The following is an 18,911-nucleotide window of genomic DNA, read 5'->3' on the forward strand; positions in this document are numbered from 1 at the left end:
TGTCTTTACGATAAGGCAACAAATGAAAGTACCTTCCAACTCTTTATTAACATGTACTTGGTATCTAAAGTTTGGAAATGTAATGTTGGACAACTTGACTGTAAAGAGTGATGTTTAGCATCAGCACCAGGGAGCAATGAGAATCCATTATTTATTTCTCAGGAATTTGTAAAGAAGGACTAAAACAAGGAAGCCTTGTCAGGTTTTACTATTTTTTAAGGGGATAGTAACTCAAAAAGGGGTAAGAACTGCTAGCTAAAAGATACTTCCCTTGGTTGGTTTCTGTGATTTGCCTATTCCCATGATTCCAAAAGGTGGGGTTTTGAGAGAATATCCTGTAGTGCAAAATTCATAGTAAAGATCCTCAGATGTTGCAACATTTCCAGATCTGTGCTTTGGCTTTTAGAGTACAGTAGTATAAATAGTATACATTTCCATCAGCTGTGCAATGACATGTTAAGAAAATTTTCACAATACTTTTGGTTTATTTATCTGGTAGTGTTGACTTGTTTCACAATCGGGTTTGGAAACAAACCAGAAGTTTAGGCTGACATCTAAGTTTATACTTCTGGCATGCTGATGGCCTTGATAATTGTATGCACAAGGCTGTGACATATTAAACCCTTGAGGATGCTTACCTTAAGACTGTAAATGTTTTCTGCTGAATTTGGCAGGGAGACTTGAACATGCCAGGGCATTGCATGACATGTAAAAATGTCACAAAGTTTGTGAAGAGAAATATATCAATTCTAACTAAGTGACACTCAATTCCAAGACTCTATAATATTCCATTGTCAATCATGGATCAAATATTTGCCCATGAGTGGAAGAAAAGTGCTAATTTACCAAAGCTGGAAACAGCTAAGTATCTGCATCAACTGAGTATAGCATTTAGAATTTAGGTAAGAACTGAGTTTGGAATAACAAAGAGCTGTTCCCAGTAAAAACCATTTTGATGGGATTGTTTGCTCATTTCTCTCAGAATGGTTTATTCTTCATTCCTGCTTTTCCTACTGTGTACCATTACAATGCACGTTGTTTTTAAGGGGAAATATATGAGTGATGCAGATGGTATTTAAATAACATGAGTGATCCCAATGCATGAAGGCTTACTATAGTAAATATCTGCTTTTATTCTCTTGAGCCTGTACTTTCCACTAGAAATTGACCCTTTGGTGTTCACCAAATAATGAAATCACAAATAAATCACATGCATAAATTTCCCCAAAGTCCCTATAATACCCAGAAGCATTGTTTTTCTGTATAGGAATTTTTTTTACCAGAAATGCAAACATTTGTATTGATTCACCTTTAATAAAACTAGTGACTTTGAAAATGGCTTTTACAGAGAAGTACAGGTAATTTTTAAGTCACTTACTGTGGATCATTGATTCTTTTGAGGCCTTCACTGTTTTTCAGTGAGTCTTTATGAAAGTCTTAGAGAGTTGATATAGCAAGCTGGTGGAAATGGTTGAGTTGTACAGGTAAATATAATTGTTTTTTACATTTTTTGGTGCTTTATTTTCTGAAGTTCAGTCCTGACCAAGGATTAAGAAAACACTATTATAAATGTCAGTAAATATTAAATAGAATACATTGTACAGCAGTGGTATATTGGATATTGCAGAAAACTGCACTTGCCCAAACCAGAAAACCACCATCCTAATTTTCTGAAAAATTGAATCCCAGATCTCAAAAGCAAAGAGTTAGATAAATTTTAAAACTGAAAAAATCTGCAGTTGATAGTGAGCTTACAGTAATCAAAGGTGAGATAGTCATAAATAATTTTCAGTGAATAAGTCACTCAATTTTGTTGCCAAGGAAATGAAATGAGGCTCTTGGTAAAGGGAAGCAAGGAAGAAGACATTGGAGCTGGAGCAACTGTGACAATCACAAGTATGAAACCTTGTGGATGTATGTTTTAAAGAAAATATCTTACGTATTTCACTGATAGTTTGTGCTGTTATATGGCATCCTGATGATATGATATCCTTTGTGTGATTCCAGCAGATGGGCCAGGTGTTCTACCACAGTTACACGTGTGGATAAACTGGCCTATCTATTTGAGTATATAATGAATTTTAGTTTTTAAGATATTTCAATAAATAGTAGAAGGCTTCCAGAGTTAACAGAGTAATTTCCAAAGGAAGCACATGATTCACTTGCCTGTTTCCATGTTGATTGATGACAATGAAAAAATGGAAAAAAAAAAAAAATTGCTTTGTATGTGCCAAATCCCTTCTTTTCCTGCACAATGGGGCGCATAGGAATTTTGATAAACTCCTTGGAAGTATATCTGTGCACAGCTTATGGATCATTCCCATTATTTACTGACTTCATTTATTAATGAAGGGTAGCTAATCTGTCACAAATTCAGGGACAAATGTCACTTTGTGGTGACCAGATCCGCACAGGCAGAGAAAAAAGTAGCTACATGCAGCTGTATCAAGCATGTATCCAAACTGTCATGTGAAGGGAAGAGAAATTTGATCTAAATTTTGAAATTCAGTGAAAAATCTGCCGAAGTTTGGAGGTCCAAGTAAGATATATCGTGAACACCACATAATTCTTTAGAATTCGAGCAAGCTTTCAGTCAGAAGACAATCCTCAATGAGACATGAGACAAAGTTTTAATGTCATTTTATTTCCTGCCTCTCCCACTCTCTGAGTGGGTAAGTCTGAACTAGAAAGGCAAAGCTCTCAGCTTTGGAGCCTTCTCTTATCGTATTAGATGTTTTTTTCTGTGTTTGGAACATGATAAGAGTCACTTGGGCATCATCTTCTGTTTCTTGTAGCAAGATAGTGAAGAGATTGAACAGAAGTTGTGAGTTTAAAAGATGCCGAAGAGAACACCTTCTGTACGCTATTTTTAAATCAAAGTTCTTTCATCTTGCTTTTGGTTTAAAGGACAGAACACACAATCAAAAAGGTTTTATCTATTATTTTTATGGTAGAAACTTCCTGGTTCTTCCTGGCACCTTCTGTGGGAGAACAAAGAGCTTGCATGAGAATATAGTCAGTCAGAAAGGAATTCTAAGGCAAACCAGATAATGGTGAAGTTGATATCTGAATTACCCTTGATAATGTTATCAGGTTAAAAGGAAAGACAGAAGTCACCTTTGCAAGCTCTTTCTCGGAATGCTGTCCCAGAAGAATACATGATCTGCAATGGAAAAAAAAGGCAGGCAGGTTGTTTAAGGCAGTCAGGGTTGAATCAGAACTTAATTAGATTTTGCTACATACATGTTTTGTGTAATATGTTGTTTTCAAGGTGTTGGTCTTCAGTTAATCTTTCAACTGACATCACTAAAGCAAGAGAGCAGTGCTGGCAGTGAGTGATACCAACTGACCTGACGTGCTATGGCCAGAGTTGAAGACGGAACAGAGTTATGGATCCAAACAACCAGGTTGTTTAATATTTGAAATTCAACTTTGAATACAACAAGAAATTGTGATTGAAATAGACCCATCTTGAGAAGAAGGGCCTTAGAGTTCTTGGAATAATTTATTGCAAATACTATTACTTAGCATAAATATAAGCATTTTAGGAATTCAATAGTGATTTATTTGTATTTACCATAAACATCTTTAATTAACTCAACTCTCTTAAATATTTTTTAAAAACAGTAATTATACACTTAAAACCAGAACTCCTTACTGAAACGAAACAAAAATTAATTTAACTGGGTTTTAATCTTCTTAATAACTGGAACAGATAATATATACTTCTAGTTCCATGAATGGTGGAAACTACTGCTGGTTTAATTTTTTTTTTATTTAAATGATTTAGATTATACATGAAAGATTTTGCCACCAGTTTCAGGGAAACCAATATATTTTGATTATCACAGTTCGTAGCTCTAAACACATAAACTACAATTAAAAGGTTCAAATCACAAAAAATAAAACTATGTTAAAGAACACATTGCTGAAATCACTCTTTAAAAATTAAATTTTTATTCCAATTTATATTAGGAATCATGAAGAAAACATCCTGCTCCCAGATGGAAAAACTTGGCAAAACAGGAATAATAATAGTGAAAAAAAGAGCTGTAATAACAATTTGTGCAATGAAGGGAACAAATTGTACCTAAACTATAAAATAATAGACTTCAACCCAGTGAGCACTTAGTATATGTTTAATTGTAAACGGGTGAGCACTTCATCTCCCTTTAATGAGACAACTGAGAAGTGAAATGCACTTATGGGGCTGAGGCCTAACATAGGCATTATTGACTAGAGTATTAATTATGAAAGCAGTAAAAAAGCAATGGTGGTATGTACATGTTAAAGACGTGTGTTTGTGCTAGTGTGTTTGACAGATTTGCTTCTTCCCTATGAACTGTGTAAATGATTCATCCTGTCACCAGGGAGATGGACTACAGGTGGGTTTCATAACCCATCTGGCTTTCTTAACTTTAGCTATTTAAGCTATTCAGCTAATCTGCCTCTGTAGCTAAGGGGGAAGGGAGATGTTTTTGTTTTACCTTTTTTCATCCTTTGGAGGTACTGATTTCTCTCTTTTGACTATAAAAGGAGCCAAGGTGACTCAAATTAAACTAGGTATGTTTAGCTGGATATAGTCAGGTGAAATGAAGTGTCCTGGGGTCTAGTGTTAGAATAGATGAGACAACGGTGCACATATTGAACTTAATGGATCTCATTGTGGGAGGTGCACATAAGCACTGTCTGATTTCTTTTAACTTCAATTGTGCAGAATCTGTCATTAATGGCTTTCAAAAGGTTAGACATCTCTGCCTTACAATACCACAGAGCACAAACAAATGCAAGGAGAAGTTGCTATCCTGTATGTTTATTACTATGTGCAGTCCAGTTGAAATGATTTACATTTTTAAGGTTGTAAAAAGCTGTAAGCTTAAGGTCAGTACAATGGTGGATAGACACAAGAGTGAAGACTCTCCCATTCACAAAGCAACAATCTTCATATATTACCTGGTGAAAATGGTTTATATGGTCATTCAGATGCACAGCCACTCACAGTATGCTGGGTCATGTCAGGGGAATACATTTGCAACACACCTGGAGCCTGGTAAATGCTTTGGAGCTTAGGTGCTGATCCAATCAAGCACAGAAATAACTGGGAAATGACTCATGATGAGAGGTGGATGCTTGCTGTTAATCCCAGCTTTTAAAATGTACACAGTTTGTCATCATTTTTCATTGTGGTGAATGTGCGTGTCTGGATGCTTTTGTTTCACAATTGTCTGATATTTGCCATGGATTCTCTTTTCAGCTCATATGCAGCAATCATTTGCTTTTCACTTGAAAGGATGCAATCAGACAAAAATCCCTTCCAAACCCGTTTCACTGAAAAAAAGACCTAAGCAGGAGAAGTAAATATATGAGGTAGGATAGAGAGGAATGTGTTCTGACCCTGAGACATCTGCTCTTTTAAACGTTATATTACAAATGTTTAACCACATGTGCATCTTTCACCCTTAAAAGCTCAGCTAAGGAGGAGGAGATGGGGGTGAGGGACAGAGGAAATGGGATATTAATTATGTTCCCAGATGATACTGAGCAGTGAGGTGCTGCCAAATTATAGATGAGGCTGGAGAAGAAAAGTAATATGAAAATACCAAGGTCAAAAGTATGGAAAAAGTCAGATGCATTTCAGACACTATTGTTTATCTACAGATGATGAATACTAAATGAATACTAAATACTAATCATATAGAATACTAAATGTTAAGCCAGAAAGGAATTGAATGAATTTGCAGTTTGCAATACAGCGTGGCATCATGGGTATGCACATGCTTGAGTCTGTCTTGGATCACTGCACTGTTCTCATATACAACTGAAACATATGCCCAAGTGTTTTATTAAATGGGAATACTATGTCTACTAACATGATTGAAGTGTAGCATGGATTTAAACTGGTTTCTGAATTAAGATTTTGTCGTAAAAAATAAACCATTGTCCTAATAAGCAAGAAATGCAGAGGCACTGCCTCATGAAGGGTAAAAAAGAGGTGTTGACAGGTTCTCTGTCCACAGTTTCTAAGGCCTGTGGCAAGACAATTGTTTTTATTTTAAGTTCTGAATGAACAGAAACAGTACTGAAGCGGAAATGGAAACAATAAATGACATTTAAGTTGGAAAATCTGGCCTAGCTCTCCCAAGTTATCACCTTCAACATTTTTCTGTGGCTTTAGTTTGCAATAGTGAGTGCTACGCTACTCCCTGTGTGGATAAACTTGAGACAACAATCTTCATCTGGCAAAGTAATGGCTGTGTGAAACTGTCCTGGAACACAAGCAGGTTTTGGTGCCATCTTTCAGTTAAAATAGGTGTTAGAGATGACAGTCTCCATCTTAAACAAAGACAACCTTGTTAAATATCTAAATTTTCTGCAGGGCATTGGATTGGTCAGTGCTGTACTGGGTGCTGTGTGCACACTGTGTGCCGAGCTCTCACAAAGAGCTAAGGTGAGTGTGCAGAAACAGATGAGGAAGGAACTTCTCCACCACTTGTCCAAGCCCTGGTGTGTGGTACTGACGGAAGCTTTGGGGCTGAGTATTAGGATATGATTAACAGTGCTGAGGTGGCTTCCTGTATTCCAGGAAGCAGAACTTTGTGCTATCATGTAAAGAAATAGAGTTTCACAAAAGGTATTTGCCCAGTAGATCTATTAAAGCACAGCCAAAGCCCTGCTGGGGTGCAAGCAGTGGCATGACTGCGACCAGCCTTGCTGAAGGGGGACAAGGGCAGGCCAGGAGCAACAACTCTGAAAAGCAGTTGAGACACAGATGAAGAGCCATACCATACAGACTAAGGTAGCAGGAATTCAGGGAAAGTTATGTGTATAAAGCCCTCTGTGCATTCATGGTTGTTTTTCTGACAAATGCCCCAGCACCGCAGTGCGTTCTGCAGTGGAGACACACAAAGCACCTCCCTCCACTGTCACCACTACTCCCGGACTGGAACAGCCATCACATGCAGCCATGCTGAGTCCAAATTCTTGTGCAAATCCAAAAATATGTAAAAAAGCTTCTATTGCAGCACAAATGTACAAATATTAACTAAGCAGTCATCATAAGGTTCCTGTGAGACAAGCTAGCAGATTGATTATTCTAGTTTTCCAAGACACAGGCCTGAGGTGAAGGCACTTACCAGGGACACATAATAAGTTGGTACATACACAGACGGTGTGCCCAGGTGGCCAAAAAGGCAAACAGCATCCTGGCCACTGGCACCAGAAATAGTGCAGCCAGCAGGACTAGGGAAGTGATCACCCCTTTAGCTGGCATTGGTGAGGCCACATCCTGAATCCTGTGTTCAGTTTTGGGCCCCTCACTACAAGAAGGGCATCACAGTGCTGGAGTGTGTCCAGAGAAGGGCAACAAGGCTGGTGAAGGGCCCAAGTGGGGCACAAGTCCTATCGGGGCAGCTGAGGGTGCTGGGGGTGTTTAGTCTGGAGAAAAAGAGGTGCAGAGGAGACCTTATCACCCTGTACAACTGCCTGAGAGGAGGCTGTAACCAGGCGAGGGTTGGTCTCTTCTCCCAGGTAACAGGTTGAGAAAATATATTTCTTCATTGAAATGGTAGTCAGGCATTGGAAGAAACTGCCTAGGGAAATGGTGGAATTGCTATTTCTGGAAGGGTTTGAAATGTGTGTGGATGGGGCATTTGGGGATATGGTTTAGTGGTGAATGCAGTGATGCTGGGTTAAAGGTTGGACTCAATTATCTTAAAAGACTTTTCCAACCCTAATAATTCTATGATTTAGGGATGGAATCTCCTGAAATTTCAGCTTGCCTTTTAAAATCAGGTGTTTGATTAATTTCCAGATACCTTTCCTTTAAGGAAGTAAATTTCCCACTTTGTGCCTGTATGAATTTGGACAATCAGAGATAACAATTAGTGGTACAGATCTCTTAAAATAAAAATGTTGTTTTTCTGCAGGGTGAGAGACGACAGCAAACTCATACCATCACCTTAGATGAATCACTTGCGATGCTTCCCAGACTTTCCCACCCTGCCTGCCCCCCTCCGGGACAGGCGGCGGCGGGGACCCGGTGGGGGAAATTTGACCAAAACCTGCCCCCATCCCTTCTCCCTTTACGGCAGCACTATCCCTTTAAAAGGCGGCCGGCGGGAGGACGGGCAGGCGGGAGGTGGCGGTGACGGTCGGGCCATCGCCTGCCCGCCGGGTTTTCCCCCCCCTTCCTGACGGTCCGTCGTTCGCAGCCGCCCGGTAAAAAGAGGAGGCAAAATGGCCGAGCTGGGCAGCAAGGGGGTCACGGCCGGGAAAATCGCCAGCAACGTCCAGAAGAAGCTGACCCGGGCGCAGGAGAAGGTTGGGAAGAAGGGGGGGCATCCCCGGGATGCGGGGTTGGTGGGGGGTGCGGGTACCGGGGATGACACCGCTCCCCGAAGCAGGGATGCGTCTCGCAGTGGGTGCTGGCGGGGGGCTGGCAGCTGCCTTCACTGCCTGCGGAATTAGGGTCCCTTTGCATCCCGAGAGTGCAGAATATCCCTATTGCGAGCGGTAAGCGCTTACCGTACGCCTGCAGAAACATGGCATCGGATTCAGCCGGGAGCGGGGAGGGAGGACGGAGCGCCGCGCGTTTGTGTTGGATCTGTAGATGCTTATTGTTTCAGCAAGGAGGAGACCTTCTCTTTGTGGTATTTAGGTTGTGCTTTATGCAGCATTTTCACGAGCGGTTCTGTGTTTTACCGTAGCGCTAAACGCGTAACCTCAAAAGATGGTGAGGGAAAGGAGATGGGCACTGCTGCTTATCTTCTAACAGCAAAGCATAATAGTCGCTACTTAATGTACTGACCTTGAGCTCCTGATTTTGGAGTGGTGGTAAAGGCAAAGCCTTACGGCCTTTAAAGACTGTGCCGATGTCTGCTGAGAGGGGGGGAGATTTTTGAATCCCGGGGGCCCTTTCGCTGCTCTCCACCCATCCCTGTGCCAGCAAAAGGTGCCAGGAATATGCAATGGATACTTTTCATGTTCATTTCTCTGGCATGCTGCATCTGATGCCAGATGTCTGCTCTCTGTAGGGATTATCGGACATTTTACGCAGGGACATTGATCAGCTGCTTTTATCGCAGGCACGCTCGTCTTGTTTTTCAGTGGTTTGCTGTGAGATGACATTGACTGAATAAGGACTGGTGCATCTTTGAGGGAGGGAGGGAGGGAGAACAGATCTGCCCACTGCTGCTCTTGTTCCCCGGGAGTTATCTTTAGCAGCTAGATTAAATCTGGAAGGTTTGGGGCTAGGTGCAGTGCTGGCCTGAGCCTTGTATCTAGTCTCTGACACTTAAAAAAACGCTGCTGGGTTAGAATGGCAGTCCAGACCAGTTGGGCCTAATGTTGTAAATGCTGTATCCACTAGTTTTAGCTCACTTACCAAGACTAGAAGCATTATTTGAACTTGCCTGACTTCTTGGAAAACACCCCAAATGACTATCCAGTATGGAACTGTAGCAGCAAGGTCCTGGCTTCACTCTGTACATAAGAGTGATTGTGACCACATCTGTGGTTTTTTTTACCTTGCTGTGGTACCAGAGGGAACAGGACAGGGACTCTGTCTCCTGATACCTGGCCCACCCTGAACTCATCGCAGATGCTAACTTCATTCTGTGTTAGCCACCAGATGGCAACCATATTTGTAATTAATATTAAGGTAGGTAGTAAAGGCTGAGCTCCTTGGCCTGCTGATGAAGTTATTGTACTTACTGGTGCAGCTTGGAGCCAAGTGTTGCCTGCCAAGCCCTTCCCTGGCTTCTTATCTGGAGGCACACAGGTTCTTTTCCTAAGGATAATTTTCCACAAATTTCTCTCAACTGGGGATCTAGCTCACTTCCTCACTTTCCTCATTTACACCCTGGTGGCGACTGGGGATGCGAGAATGAGCACAACAGTAATAATCGAGTGTTTATCTGTGTATGGCAGGTGATTTCCAGGATCTGAAAACGGTTGTTTGTCGCTTTACACAGAAGAAAGCACAGCTTGTTTTCCTTTAAGGAGAAAAGGAAAAACCCACAACACTTGCTTAATAAGCTAACACAAATTCTAGGCCCTTCAGCTGTTGTTATCCTAATGCAAACAGAACAACTTTTCTCTCTGGGCTCTCAAAAAGAAAAGATGGTATTGCTTGCCTCATCGTCTGACTTGCCCCCTTATACTGCTACAGTATCATCTGTAACAATTCTTCCTTGGTGAAATGTTGGAGTTTTACCCATGTCTCTTAGGGACAGACTTTGACTGAAGAGAATAAGTGAACGTTAACTTTCAGGTGGTAAGGAAAGATACAGCTGAATATGATGTGATGTGGAAGGCATCAGTGGTTATGACACTGTACTGGTAATACTCTTGTGGTATTTAGTTTTTAACTGTGGTACTGTGTTTAGCAGGAAGGGTAAACCAAGTGTCAGGAGATAAGGACCAGGTGTTAAATAATAAGACAGAAGGTAAGCAGAAGTGTGCAGAGGTAGATCTGGGTACACAGCTTCAAAATGTATTAATTTTTTATGAAGGGATGCTGACTGGGTTGAACTTTTCCTTTTTTGAGGCTTAAACAAGCTGACAGTGTTCCCTTTACATATCTTATTTTTATTTGAATCTAGGATAAAAGTTCTTCCCTTTTGAATGATATCTCCCTCTCAACTTGAGCCCTGAGGCTTTGACCTCAGCAATTTCCTTCGTGGTGAATTTAAGCCTTGTATTAAGCAAAGAATGATGTCTTTTTGTTCAATGCAGAATTCACACTGAAACACTGTACACATCCTTTTTTCCCTTCTGAGATGGCTATTATGTAAACTATGTAAGATATTCCTTCAGAAGTGCTGTTTGTTTTGAGTCTTTCAGCAAAACTATTGGCTATTTTTGGAAGACACTTTAGCAATTCCACAGGAAATAATGGGGCAGGATGGTTGTGCTATTTGCAAATGGTCTGGGCACTCATTTAATCTTTGTGTCTACTCAGGGGTAGCCTCAAGTACAATACTGGGCAATAACTTGTCCGTTGTCCAGTGAAATGTATCAAATGAGTTGATGCCAGTGTCTCCAGAGGAACCCACCTGCAGAAAGGACTCACATAACCTTGCTAATTCCTATCCTATATCACCTTTAGCATCTAATTAGGATATTTAGGCTGGAAGTTGTGTTCTGTTCTATTAGCTGAAGGATTTTCTGAGATGTTGAGCTCTGGACCTTTCCTAATTCTAAACTTCCTAAAACAGAGTAAAATTTTAATGCCTCCGCTATCACAGTGTCTTAGAGGGAGCCTTGTGTTTGCAAGCTCTTTTAAACTTTGCTACTGAGGTTTATTCTTTATGTCTGTGATCCATCATCATGGTTAAATTTTGTGTTTCTGCTTTGTGACCAGTTTTTATCTTACACTTTTCAAATTTTAAAAATCTCCCTGATTTCCACAATTCTCATTTTCCTCTATGAGTGTCCTGTTTCTTGATGTGTCAGTCTACACATGCACATTTCTGCTTTGGACAAATTCAAACAGCATTTTGGTGACTTCACACGATCCTGGTGTGAGGGTAACTCCTCTGCGGGTTCCAGGAGGACCTCGGAGAGCAAAGGAATTGGGGTTTAGTAACTTTGACTGGTGGTGAAGGTCCTCCTCACAGGATCAAGCTCTTTCCTTCAGCACATAAGGCAGAGGTTCAGACTGGAAAGATTGTGTTGGCTGTATGTAAAGTTGACATTGGAAAGAAAGTTTTCAGGTTTTTTGTTTGTTTGTTTTCAGAGGGTTTGATTGTTTGTTTGTTTTGGGTTTCTTTGTTTTGGTTTTGGGGTTTTGTTTGGTTTGGTTTGGGTTTTTTTGCCTTGGGAGGATTTTTGTGTGGAAAGGAGTAGAAAGGGATGAACTTATTTTTATTTAGACTGAGCATGGGAAGTTTCTTGCTTATGGTAGTGGTGGTCTTTCACTTTTTGTTATATAGCTGGGCCAAATGAGGAGTCTGTTCTGTGGCATGAATAGATTGACCTATTTTGTCATGGGTTTACTCTTTTTTACATGTTTTCAAAAAAAACAAGGCAACCCTTTTTTCTCTCCATCCCTAACTGAAGGAGAAGGCTTTGTTTTCCAGGACGTGGCAAAGTTTAGTTTGGACATCCAAACTCCCTTGTGTTAGGGTGTCACATTTAGGTTGTAGACTCTGCCACCGAATTGCTGTGTTGCCATGAGATGTCGCTTCCGCTTTCAGTTCTTGGTTTACTTTATCCCACTGATATTTACCCACATCTGTGTTTCAGGCTTTCCTGGTTAAACCATCTGCCTGAGCAAAGTTCCTCTCTCCTCTGGCTGCACTGTCTGAGGAGGCTGGGCTCTGTAGTCCTGGTATCATGGATTGTGGTTTGGGTGGAACAGGGTTTGCTTGGTTTGCGTTTTGAGTTTGCCCTGATAAGACTTTTTTTCTCCTTCTAAGACAAGTTCCAATAGGTGGAGCATGGCAGGAGAGAATACCTGGAATGAAATCTCAGCCCTGTGGAAGCAGGTGGGAGTCTATGCTAATGAGAAGCACCCAAGAACCTTAAACCAAGTTTAAATACAGCTGTCTTCAGGCTATCAGAGGCTGCCTGATCTGTGGAAATTGCAGATGGGGAGAGAGGATTGTATATAAAAATGGTAGATGCAGAAAGCTCTATTATTGAGAAGTATCACATCTACCTACTTGGGAGAAGAGAACTTCCTTACTGGTTTTCCTTCAGCATCCTTCCATCTTTTCAAAGCTTCTGTGTTTTTTGCTTGTCTTTGCCAACAAATCATCCTACCCTGTGCAATTGGCCTTGCTGTGACAATGAAGTACAAATAGCCTGAAGGGCTACAAGAATTGTTCTTTTACTGATCTGGCATGAAACTTTTTGTGTTTTTCCTGAGGTATTCCCCAGATGACAAGAAAAGGGCTTTTTACTTTATTTTTGTTAGCTTGCTTTCTCAAGAATGCAGGGCTTAGGTGGTGGGTGGAGTCTTAAAGGTACTTTGTGCCTACGGGTTGCTGGAAAACGGGCACTGGATAGAGGAGAGAGGTCTGAACTAATGCCCCTAATGTACAGATGATTCCAGTATGAGCTCAGACTGTATTACTGGTATCAGATAATCTGCATGGGGCAGGGAGGAGGTGAAATAGGAAACCAGGCTCCACATGTTTCCTTGCCCATGGAATGGTTTGATTGGCAGGGCGCTTACAGTGCCCTGCTGAAGGTGCCCCTCTGTCTGGCTGTTGTTAACAAATTTCTTTTAAGAAGCAGAAATCTCATGGATGGATGAATTTTCTGTTTGGAAAAGGCCCAGCCCTATTCCTCGTCACTTTATGTTCCGTGTAAGTTCTTGTCTTGCAGCCAGTCCTCTTCAATGCAGTTCCTGTGAGATCAGGTTTATAAAGTGGGATCTGGAAGATCTCTTTTTAATGAGGCTCTAGGCTGGATAGAGTTAGTGTTAGAGAGCTCATCTCTCAGGAGGTGACATCAAACTTGTCTGGCCTCTCCATCCTGCATGTTGACTGTTAGGCAACGTTTGTGTTTCCAGGCAGAAACATTTCCTTTCCCAACATCAGGGTTGCTCTTGGCGTGTGACTTTCAAATGACATGGCTGGCCAAGCAATTGAGGAAAGCTGAGCGCAGCCAGAGATGTTCAGCACCTAGCTGGACTGGAGTCTTTGGGAATAATGCAAGTTTTACTTTATTCGTGGTTCTTTGGACAGAGAGACAAGACCCTGTTGCTTGGCATCAGGTGTGCAATAAAGCTCTGGTTCTAGAAACTTCTGGAGTTATAAGAAGGTGTCTTAGGTTAACAGGTATTAAAGTGGCTATTTTTTCCACTGTTGTGATGGTGACCAGACACCTGAGCTGCCCACTCTGTGAGTTCTGCAACTTTGCCAGGATCATCTTACAGTCCTGGCTGTCTACCTGTACCTAGAGGGATCAGTCTGTCTTCCCAGAAGTTCTGTACTGGCAACTTAACGTGATGATGAAGCTGGACTCAATCTGCCCAAGCAGAACAGACACATCTGTCATCTTGAACTGGCCACAGCTCAGGTCCCTAAGTGGGCTGGCCAACTCAGTGTGCAGACCAGCTTCTTCTCGTGTGGGATAAGACTGTATTGATGTTGACCAGGAGACTGTGGATTCTCTACCCCATAGCAATGAGATGGGAACAAATATTAAATTATGGATAAAGCACACTTGGTACACTCTGGGAGGTAGAATAGTGCACTAAAGTCTGTAATGACATCAGGCTGTGTTTTAGCCTTCTCTGGAGGGCCTGTATATTTGATTTACTCCAACACCTGCAATATTAAATGCACAAGTGCCAGCAAACCCGTACTGTTCTGGCATTCATACCACTGAGCTAAAAGGGGACATCTCTCACAGGAAAGGGTTGAGAGAGAGAGATTAATTTCCGTTGTCTTGCTAGTTAAAATCAATTTTAAATGTGGTATTAGTTGACTACTTAATACTGTCAGAACAGGAGTGAGGAACTTCTGCAGATATGCCTGAACTGTTGGCAGTGGTGCAAGGGATGAATAAATCTTGTCAGGTGTCTCTTCAGCAGGGGCATCCAACTGACTGATGGAGCTCAGACAGTTCAGTTTTCCCTTGGAACATGTTCTGGCTTTGCTAGCCTCTGAAGCTGTTTGATCTTCACAAAGCTGGCAAGTACTGCAGGGTGGGTTCTGTCCCACATTCCCAGAGAAAAATTGAAAATGTATTAATTATCAGCAAATAGGAGTGATGAGTATTTTTTGTGTTTTGGCTTACATTATGCCAACTTGCTTGCATAGTTTTTTTTCTTAGCTGCTACTCAGAAAATACCTCTCTTTAGATTTGCAGTTCTGTGGTCTGAAGGAACAGCCCTGGCACTTGGGGATAGAAACTCTTCAACCTGCTTAAGTTTTACAGTTGTTTTATTATTTTTTTCCCCCTTTTCTCTCCTTTCTTTTCTGAGTTTCTCCTTTATTATGTTGTGAGCTTGCATTCAGGAAGGGTTTGTAAGAGCAGGGAGTTATTTGTGGAAAACTTGGAACCCAGAACTTCTGGCATTCATAGACCTAAACAGAGGTCTCACAGAATCACTGTGAAGCAGCTTATGAAATGAGGAATAGATACTGTGTTTGCTCAGACCTCTGCAAGTACACAAGTATAACATAGATTTTTCTACTATGTAGGCTGTGCTGGAGTAAACTTTACTCAGACCTGTGGCTGGCAGGTTAAAGTTTTTGCAAGTTGGTGTTTACAGAGAAGTGCGGTTAGGAGAGTCATGAGAGTCACGAAAGCCAGACAGTGTCGCCTTTCTTTTTGTCCCTTTCTTTTCAAGAAAGGAGAAGTCTGGGTGGCAGTGTGTTCCTAATATAGGCTGCCAGGCAGGATGGAGAGTGCAAACTTTACCAATAAGGAGGAAAGCAGTGCCTAATAACAACTAATCCCTCTGAGGAAACCATGGGCTGCATTTAATCTCTTGATGATACACAGAAATCGAATTCTGAAGTACTGGCCTCTCTGCAAGGAATTGACATGCAGATTCAGAAAGCTGGTAACCTGTTCTGAAATAATTTATATTTTTTGGTAACTCTTCACTGATCACATTTGGTTTGCTTATTTTAAGTATGTTTAGAACTTTTTGTTAAACCTGCTTTAAGAGCCACACTGGTTTCTCAGTTGTTTTCAAAGTTAGCTCTTTAGAAGAGAGATTAGAAGTCGATATAGCTGAACTATAAACATTTTTCACTGGGCAATTGCTAATACTCTGCTTTGAAACTGTATTAGAGGGAGCTGAAGGCTTGTTTGCCATCAGGGATGGAAAGGGAACTTCAGTAGTACAGAAACTACACTGTTTGAAAACACAGCTAGAAGTGTTTACGCTTTTTTTTTCTTTTCCTTTGTACTACTTGGCTTGATTGCGCATTTTATCAGGCCAGAAACAGTAATCTGTGACTTAACCAACTCAGAGCTGAGTTTGATGGTATTTGTGGAGTGAAATAGCAATTCTATTGTATTGGATTTATTTGGAATGGTGCCAGTGACAGATGTAAACATACCGAATAAGGTAGAAAGACTGACATTTGAAGAAAATGTAGGTATTTGCATCTTTTTCACTTAACAGATATGCCAGTCCTGTAACTCTCTCCTACCCTTGTAGGTAAACTTAACCATTCTTTTGATCCTACCAGCTCCATGAGTCTTAGAGAGAAAGGACCAGACTTATTTCCATTTCTATTTCTTCAGTACTTATGGGGAAAAATGGGCAATACCTTGAGGGTAAAAAACAAAAAATATTTAAACCCAAAAAATATATAAAAAAAAAATCAGAGAATTTCTTTTCTGGAATTTGAATGTTCAGCTCGTTAATTTTGAATTTTCAGGCAGTCAAATGTTTTCTTGGGGAGATACTTTCTTTGCCCTCTGTGGGTGCAACATAACCCCTCTGGTCCAAATGTTGATTCTTATACAAGAGGCCCAAAATGGGTTTGAATTATTGTAGCAGGGGACAACATATTTCAAAGGTTGCTTGAAAATATATTTTTAGAAAAATTCTGTTGAGCAGCATGGCAGCTTCTGTAAGAGGAAGAGTGCTCATGAAGAGTTTAAAATCACCCAGGTGGAGAAATACCCTTGGGTTCTGCACAGAAACACTCCTTAAGGTACACCTTCCTCAGCAGAGGAGTGAAATAACTGTTCTGTGTATTGAACCAATCTCTACAGTAGGAGGATACTGTAGGATACATAGGATATATAGGAGGATACTGAGATCTTTCTCTTTTATGTTTAGGCTGAACAGCCATTGCAAAAGGCCAAGTTTAGCTGTGTGTGTTAACAAACTTGAGCCATTAAGAGGATGTATCCACTCTGATAATGTTTCCCTCATCATGTTTACAGACAGTATGATTATTTGTTAGTATCTGCAGTGTGATTGCATTGTGTATTAACAAAAAAGGCCATTCCCTATCCTAAAACAATTCTAATGTAAATACTGGATAGTCTTAGTTACTTAAGATAATTCTGGTTTGTTTCAGTAAAACTCTGCATTCCAGAAGACTTAAAAGGGTGTTCAGATGTTTTTGCAGAAGTTTGAAAAGGATTGCTTTGTAGGCAAGGGTGCAGGGCTATTTTTGAACAGTAAGATTTTTATGAAAATAAGCTGAAGAAATTGGAAAAATAGATAGTCTTTCTTTGTAGAGGAAGAACAGCTGTATGTACAGGGCTGGTAGGGGAGGGTATAGAGACTGACTGTGGTGGGAGTCAGAGACAGTTGGGGTGATGTGACCAGTTGATCACAGAGCCCTGTAGTGATGTGCTGCACGAAGTTGCTTGTGGTCTGGGACTTGTCTGTGAATGGGTATCGGAATCAGTTGCCAGAACTAGAATTTTTTGCCAAGCTGCAGGCTTTTGCTCTCCTTATTCCCTGACCCTTGGTGACCATAAATAACTCAGGGAGGAAGTGTGTGTTATCAGGGCTGGATGCCCTTTTGATGAGGCAGTGGGTTTAGTATGTTAAAAGAGCTGTTACCATGCTGAATGAAGGTGATCAACTTGGTGCTGGGGTGTTTTTAGCTGGAATGTCTTCTAAGCTGGCAATCCCAAGTCTCCATTTGAGGCCTTAATTTTTGAGGATACTCTTTGGGGAGCACTTTGTGGTGATTTTCTTGTCCAAAAACAGTGTGGCCCAGATTCTTAGCAAGTGCTTTGGCAAAGAAGCTGATGGACTTAACACTCATTCACAGCAGGAGAACTTAGTGTATCAAGCCCAGTTCTCCAATTTGCTGTTACCCATCTTCCAGCTCTGCTGAAGTAAAAGCAATCCTCTTGGGTGGAAAGGAAAAAGACCTGTTCAAAAGCCCCTTGGGAAGAACCAAGAACTGTGTTAATCCATATGCTCCCACTTTGATGGGACAAACCATACTCTCTAATCCAGCCTGAGGGCTGTGGAGTGCACTGTTCCTAAATCTCTCCCCCACATCTGATCCCTTGCAGCTATTGCTCTCCAGCTCAAGAATTCTCAACATCTTATCCAGCTGTCTTCTCTTCACTCCATTGTGCTTGTTATGTGTTCCATATCTGTCCTGCATTTGAGAAACTCCCATCCTTGCTCAGCAAGATGGTTGTGAACCCATACAGGGGCTTTCCCAGCTTATTAAGGCTCTACATCCAGCCTGTCCCTTCTGGAGTCCCTCTTCTAGCACTGTTTTGCCTTATAAGAGCTCCTCTGCCCCTCTCCCTCCTAGCACACACCTGCTCCTTTATCTCTTTCTCCAGTTCACACATGGCCTCAAATGCCTCTTATGTTTTTTCCTGGTTTGGTTGTTTCATTTCACATTGGGGCCTGCGTAAAAATAAAAATACTTCTTGCAAAAGTATCAGCGTTTAAAATGAGTGTTGCAGAGGAGGAGGCAGAGGAATTGAGAAGGGGGATCTGTGCAAACAGCACTATTTATACTGTCTATTCCTCTTGCTAGTGTTACTGTTGGCTATAGATAGGGTTTAATTAAGCGGTGTTAAATGCCTACCCAAGTAATAGACATTGATGTTGCTGAAGTCCTGTTGCCTGGAATGTCACACTGATGCCAAATGAATTAAGTGATGCCATTTGACCTTATTAACTACAGAGCTATGATGTGGCTACTATGTAGCTCCACAGTTGTGCCTGCATTTTTTAGTCTCTATTTGGTATCTGCTTAAACCTGGGCAGAAAGAAGGTAGGGTGGAAACTTACCCGCTTTCTTGAAGACTGACATTTCCTCCTTCTTTATTTACAGGATATCCATAGATACATATTCTCTACAGTTTTTGGTTGGCTGAATAGCACGAACGTGAGAATTCAGTGGTTTTAGCTACCTGTTTTGAATAAGAGCAAAATAACTAGAAAAAAATTACATGTAAAGTTGTGAATTAGGCATACAACTGCATATGGCTTGGTTACACCA

General features: G+C 41.1%; 1 protein-coding gene across 12 annotated transcripts in view; it reads left to right on the forward strand.

The window, feature by feature from the left end:
- The first annotated feature begins 8,152 nt into the window (after positions 1-8,152).
- Positions 8,153-18,911, forward strand: part of BIN1 (bridging integrator 1) — a 97,065-nt gene continuing 86,306 nt past the window's right edge. For all 12 annotated transcript variants that reach the window (XM_050339432.1, XM_050339434.1, XM_050339440.1 and 9 more), the window contains exon 1: positions 8,153-8,319. In XM_050339432.1, the coding sequence (XP_050195389.1) occupies positions 8,236-8,319 (84 nt within the window). In that variant the 5' untranslated portion in view covers positions 8,153-8,235. The remainder of the gene's footprint in view (positions 8,320-18,911) is intronic.

Source organism: Myiozetetes cayanensis, unplaced genomic scaffold (assembly GCF_022539395.1).
Source record: "Myiozetetes cayanensis isolate MyiCay16 unplaced genomic scaffold, myiCay2020 scf9, whole genome shotgun sequence".
NCBI lineage: Eukaryota > Metazoa > Chordata > Aves > Passeriformes > Tyrannidae > Myiozetetes > Myiozetetes cayanensis.